At 43.5% G+C, this 6000-nt stretch overlaps 1 protein-coding gene across 1 annotated transcript in view; it reads left to right on the top strand.

Annotated features, from left to right (window-relative positions):
• Window positions 1–674: 674 nt before the first annotated feature.
• The window catches only part of LOC124619916 (odorant receptor coreceptor-like), a 78479-nt gene continuing 73153 nt past the window's right edge, over window positions 675–6000 (top strand). The window contains exon 1 of the mRNA XM_047146551.1: window positions 675–1002. Within this exon, the coding sequence (XP_047002507.1) occupies window positions 676–1002 (327 nt within the window). The 5' untranslated portion in view covers window position 675. The remainder of the gene's footprint in view (window positions 1003–6000) is intronic.

Here is a 6000-nt window from a genome sequence, read left to right as displayed (position 1 = left end):
CACGCGCCCGCATAGAGAACATCCAAGGTATCACCATCCGATTCACGACTTGGTTCTCAACAATTAAACGGGCCACCGCACGGTGCGCATCTCCAGTCAACTGGGCGAAACGGCGACATGAGATACACACCACCAGGCGTAATCAGACGCCGCCGCTCACGCAGCAGAGGCTTCATAAACGACACAGCTGCCGCTCTCCCAGCCAGAACAATCCAGTAAGGAAACCGTTGTACAAATCTTTCAATAAAAGTTATCTTATGTAAAAAATGATGTTTCATTCTACCACATACCTGAGCAAAGGAAGAACCCACCCTGGCCACATGTTGTTAAGAGAGAAAAAGTAATTTATTTAGTGTTTTTCACCCTGACATAATGCTTTAGAATCAAATGCCCTTTGCAGTAATGCTCATCCTGACAATTGACTAGCATCAAAAGCGGTTACCCAGTTACACATGATTCGAATTAGAATGAAGTTAAGGCCATTCTGTCTTGGTATTGCAAATTGCTCAGATGTCTGTGTATGTAGCAGCACGTCTAAAAGTTGAATTATGGTTGTTAGAGACCCAAATATTACATCATAAGCGTCATTCTGGCGTTACGTTAAGCATGTTTGGTGATAGAAATGACACTACTAGTATGTCCTCTGTTAACAGGAGGTCCTGGTTTGCGAGAAACATGGAGCCTACTGCGTCCCTAGTCACAGCTGCAGAGGAGGCGACCAGCTTGGACTACCTGCTCTGGTTGTTGCACTGGACTGGTGCAATCTGCCACCCCAGGGCGGGCCCGTGGTCGTGTCGCATCTCCTACGTCCTCAGACTGCTCGGAGTGGTCTGTGTTTCTTATACCAACAGTTGCGACGTAGTTGCAATCTACCGTGAAGGAACAAGGGATTTCGACCGTTTCACTCTAACAGTGAGTGTGTTTGAAACGGGGAGCACGTGCGTGTATCGCCGCTGCCACGTCGCCTGGCGCGAGCGCGACTTCCAGAAACTTTCTCAGCAGGTCAGTTCTAACATTTAACGTGGCGCGCCTGCTGTGCTGCATCATAAAATCAAGCGCCTTTTTCAAATTATAAAATTTATAAACTGTTGGGCTTTGCATCTACAATTAACGTACCAGTTCCCCGATGTTATTCAGTCTGTATATTGAGCAAGCAGTAAAGGAAACACAAGAAAAATTCGGAGTAGGTATTAAAATCCATGGAGAAGAAATAAAAACTTTGAGGTGGCATTCAAATTCTGTCAGAGATAGCAGAGGACTCGGAAGAGCAGTTGAACGGAATGGACAGTGTCTTGAAAGGAGGGTATAAGATGAACATCAACAAAAGCAAAACAAGGATAATGGAATGTAGTCGAATTAAGTCGGGTGATGCTGAGGGAATTAGATTAGGAAATGAGACACTTAAAGTAGTAAAGGAGTTTTGTTATTTGGGGAGCAAAATAACTGATGATGGTCGAAGTAGAGAGGACATAAAATGTAGACTGGCAATGACAAGGAAAGCGTTTCTGAAGAAGAGAAATTTGTTAACATCGAATATAGATTTAAGTGTCAGGAAGTCGTTTCTGAAAGTATTTGTATAGAGTCTACAGCCATGTATGGAAGTGAAACATGGACGATAAATAGTTTGGACAAGAAGAGAATAGAAGTTTTCGAAATGTGGTGCTACAGAAGAATGTTGAAGATTAGATGGGTAGATCACATAACTAATGAGGAGGTATTGAATAGAATTGGGGAGAGGAGGAGTTTGTGGCACAGCTTGACAAGAAGAAGGGAAGGGACATGTTCTGAGGCATCAAGGGATCACAAATTTAGCATTGGAGGGCAGGGTGGACGGTAAAAATCATAGAGGGAGACCAAGAGATGAATACACTAAGCAGATTCGGAAGGATGTAGGTTGCAGTAAGTACTGGGAGATGAAGAAGCTTGCACACGATGAAGTAGCATGGAGAGCTGCATCAAACCAGTCTCAGGACTGAAGACCACAACAACAACAACAACAGGTTCGAAAGATGAACTACCACCAAAAATGCTAAAAGCGAGAGTCTACATCTGAAGTACACTGACGAAATATGGTTCAAATGGCTCTGAGCACTATGGGACTCAACTGCTGAGGTCATTAGTCCCCTAGAACTTAGAACTAGTTAAACCTAACTAACCTAAGGACATCACAAACATCCATGCCCGAGGCAGGATTCGAACCTGCGACCGTAGCGGTCTTGCGGTTCCAGACTGCAGCGCCTTTAACCGCACGGCCACTTCGGCCGGCCACTGACGAAAAAAATCGCAACACTAAGGAGGAGCTGTATGACATAAATGAGAGTTGGTATGCGTGTTTGTAGATTTGAAAAATTATGTCTATTCAGATTTTGCACCAGTCGCATAAGAATGGCGCTAGTAGCACCACTGTGATGATGCAAATCAGGTTTACTTTAATTACGAGCTGCAACGGTCGTTAACGTTAGTTACCTTTGAGACTGGATCTGGTGAGCTGGTGCCAGTCAAGAATGCCCTTACCCGACAAAGACCCCATTATCAATACATGGTTGCGTTTGAACGAGGTCATGTAATAGGACTACGAGAAGCTGAATGTTCCTCCTGTGATACTGCAGAAAGACTTGGCAGGAATGTAGCTATTGTACATGATTGTTGGCAGCAGTGGTCACGAGATTGTGTAGTCGCAAGAACACTGGGCTTCGGACGGATACGTGGCACTACAGAGAAGGAAGAAAATCGTATTCTGTGTATGGCTCTGGCTCGCCATACTGCATCTGCAGCAGCAATTTGAGCAGCAGTTGGCACCGTAGTGACGCAATGGACTGTTACAAGTTGGTTACTTCAATGACAGCTTCGAGCCAGACGGCCTGTAGCGTGCACTCCAATGACCCCAAACCATCGCCAATTGCGATTTCAGTGGTGTCAAGAGAGAGCTGATCGGAGAGCAGGGTGGAGGTCTGTCATGTTTTCTGATGAAAGCTGGTTCTTCCTCGATGGCACGATGGCCATGTGTTGGTTAGAAGGAGACCAGCTGAGGGTCTGCACTGGAGCCACACCTGGTGTTGTTGCTTGGGGTGCGATTTCATATGAAAGCAGGAACACTCTCCTGGTTACCCCGCGCATCCTGACTGCAAAGTTCTACGTCAGTGTGGGGATTTGACCTGTTGTGCTTGCATTCATAAAGATCATACCAGGAGATGTTTTCCAGCAAAGTCAACGCTTGCCCACATACCGCTGTTGTAACCCAACATGCTCTACAGAGTGTCGACATGTTACCTGCTCGATCATCAGATCTGTCTCCAACTGAGCACATATGGGACGTCACCAGGCTACAAATCCAACGTCATCCACAACCAGCATTAACCGTCCATGTATTGACCGACTAAGTGTAACAGACACGGATCTCCAGCCCACAAACTGGCAGGCGACGTTGAACAACACAGTGCATGGACGTTTGCATGCTTGAATTCAACATTCTGGGAGTTAGGGAGTTCCACCAGTTATTTATGTGGAGCCTTTAACATTTGAAATGGCTGATCACACTTTTAGATTAACTTGTGGTCTTGCAATGTTAATCTCTCAAATATGTTACCTAGACAAAAATATTCCCAAAACTTCATTAGCCTATATGAATTATTTTTAGGTGTTGCGATTTTTCTCCGTCTGTGCATGTTCAGAATTTCAAAGTAAACCAGATCATTTGTACGCCAAATCGTATTACAGTAAATATTACTCAACTAACCTGTGTTAGTACCATTTATTGATTTCAAGAAAGCATATGATTCTGTAAGCAGAGAAACGATGGATAAAATCATTGTAGAATTTACCGTTAAAGCGAAATTATCGACAACATTCACAAACTTCTGAGAAATATGACATCTAAATTGGAATTTATAGAAGAAATATCTTAGTTATTTGAAATAAAAACTGATGTAAGACAAAAGGGCGGCTTATCACCTTCATAGCTTAACCGTGTTTTACAAAAAAATGTTGTTGTTGTTGTTGTGGTCTTCAGTCCAGAGACTGGTTTGATGCAGCTCTCCATGCTACTTTATCCTGTGCAAGCTTCTTCATCTCCCAGAACCTACTGCAGCCTACATCCTTCTGAATCTGCTTAGTGTATTCATCTCTTGGTCTCCCTCTACGATTTTTACCCTCCAGTACTAAATTGGTGATCCCTTGATGCCTCAAAACATGTCCCACCAACCGATCCCTTCTTCTAGTCAAGTTGTGCCACAAACTCCTCTTCTCCCCAATTCTATTCAATACCTCCTCATTAGTTATGGGATCTACCCATCTAATCTTCAGCATTCTTCTGTAGCACCACATTTCGAAAGCTTCTATTCTCTTCTTGTCTAAACTATTTATCGTCCACGTTTCACTTCCATACATGGCTACACTCCATACAAATACTTTCAGAAACGACTTCCTAACACATAAATCAATACTCGATGTTAACAAATTTCTCTTCTTCAGAAACGCTTTCCTTGCCATTGACAGTTTACATTTTATATCCTCTCTACTTCGACCATCATCAGTCATTTTGCTCCCCAAATAGCAAAACTCCTTTACTACTTTAAGTGTCTCATTTCCTAATAAATTGTAAATAGCCTTTCGCTCCCTGTATTTTACCCCTGCCACCTTCAGAATCTGAGAGAGAGTATTCCAGTCAACATTGTCAAAAGCTTTCTCTAAGTATACAAATGCTAGAAACTTAGGTTTGCCTATCCTTAATCTTTCTTCTAGGATAAGTCGTAGGGTCGCTATTGCCTCACGTGTTCTTATATTTCTACGGAGTCCAGACTGATCTTCCCCGAGGTCGGCTTCTACCAGTTTTTCCAATCGTCTGTAAAGAATTCGCGTTAGTATTTTGCAGCTGTGACTTATTAAACTGATAGTTCGGTAATTTTCACATCTGTCAACACCTGCTTTCTTTGGGATTGGAATTATTATATTCTTCTTGAAGTCTGAGGGAATTTCGCCTGTCTCATACATCTTGCTCACCAGATGGTAGAGTTTTGTCAGGACTGACTCTCCCAAGGCTGTCAGTAGTTCTAATGGAATGTTGTCTACTTCTGGGGCCTTGTTTTGAGGAGGAGGAGGAGCTTAGTGTTTAACGTCCCGTCGACAAGGAGGTCATTAGAGACGGAGCGCAAGCTCGGGTGAGGGAAGGATGGGGAAGGAAATCGGTCGTGCCCTTTCAAAGGAACCATCCCGGTATTTGCCTGAAGCGATTTAGGGAAATCACGGAAAACCTAAATCAGGATGGCCGGGGACGGGATTGAACCGTCGTCCTCCCAAATGCGAGTCCAGTGTGCTAACCACTGCGCCACCACGCTCGGTGCCTTGTTTCGACTTAGGTCTTTCAGTGCTCTGTCAAACTCTTCACGCAGTATCACATCTCCCATTTCATCTTCATCTACATCCTCTTCCATTTCCATGATATTGTCCTCAAGGACATCGCCCCTGTATAGACCCTCTATATACTCCTTACACCTTTTTGCTTTCCCTTCTTTGCTTAGAACTGGGTTTCCATCTGAGCTCTTGATATTCATGCAAGTGGTTCTCTTTTCTCGAGAGGTCTCTTTAATTTTCCTGTAGGCAGTATCTATCCCACCCCTCATGAGATAAGCCTCTACATCCTTACACTTGTCCTCTAGCCATCCCTGCTTAGCCATTTTGCACTTCCTGTCAATCTCATTTTTGAGACGTTTGTATTCCTTTTTGCCTGCTTCACTTACTGCATTTTTATATTTTCTCCTTTCATCAATTAAATTCAATATTTCTTCTGTTACCCAAGGATTTCTACTAGCCCTCGTCTTTTTACCTACTTGATCCTCTGCTGCCTTCACTATTTCATTCCTCAAAGTTACCCATTCTTCTTCTACAGTATTTCTTTCCCCCATTCCTGTCAATTGTTCCATTATGCTCTCCCTGAAACTCTGTACAAGCTCTGGTTCTTTCAATTTATCCAGGTCCCATCTCCTTAAATTCCCGCCTTTTGCA

The sequence above is a fragment of the Schistocerca americana genome, chromosome 6, assembly GCF_021461395.2.
Source record: "Schistocerca americana isolate TAMUIC-IGC-003095 chromosome 6, iqSchAmer2.1, whole genome shotgun sequence".
In the NCBI taxonomy this organism is placed as follows: Eukaryota; Metazoa; Arthropoda; class Insecta; order Orthoptera; family Acrididae; genus Schistocerca; species Schistocerca americana.
Note: the sequence above shows the minus strand (reverse complement) of the source record. Positions and strands in the feature narration are given on the sequence as shown.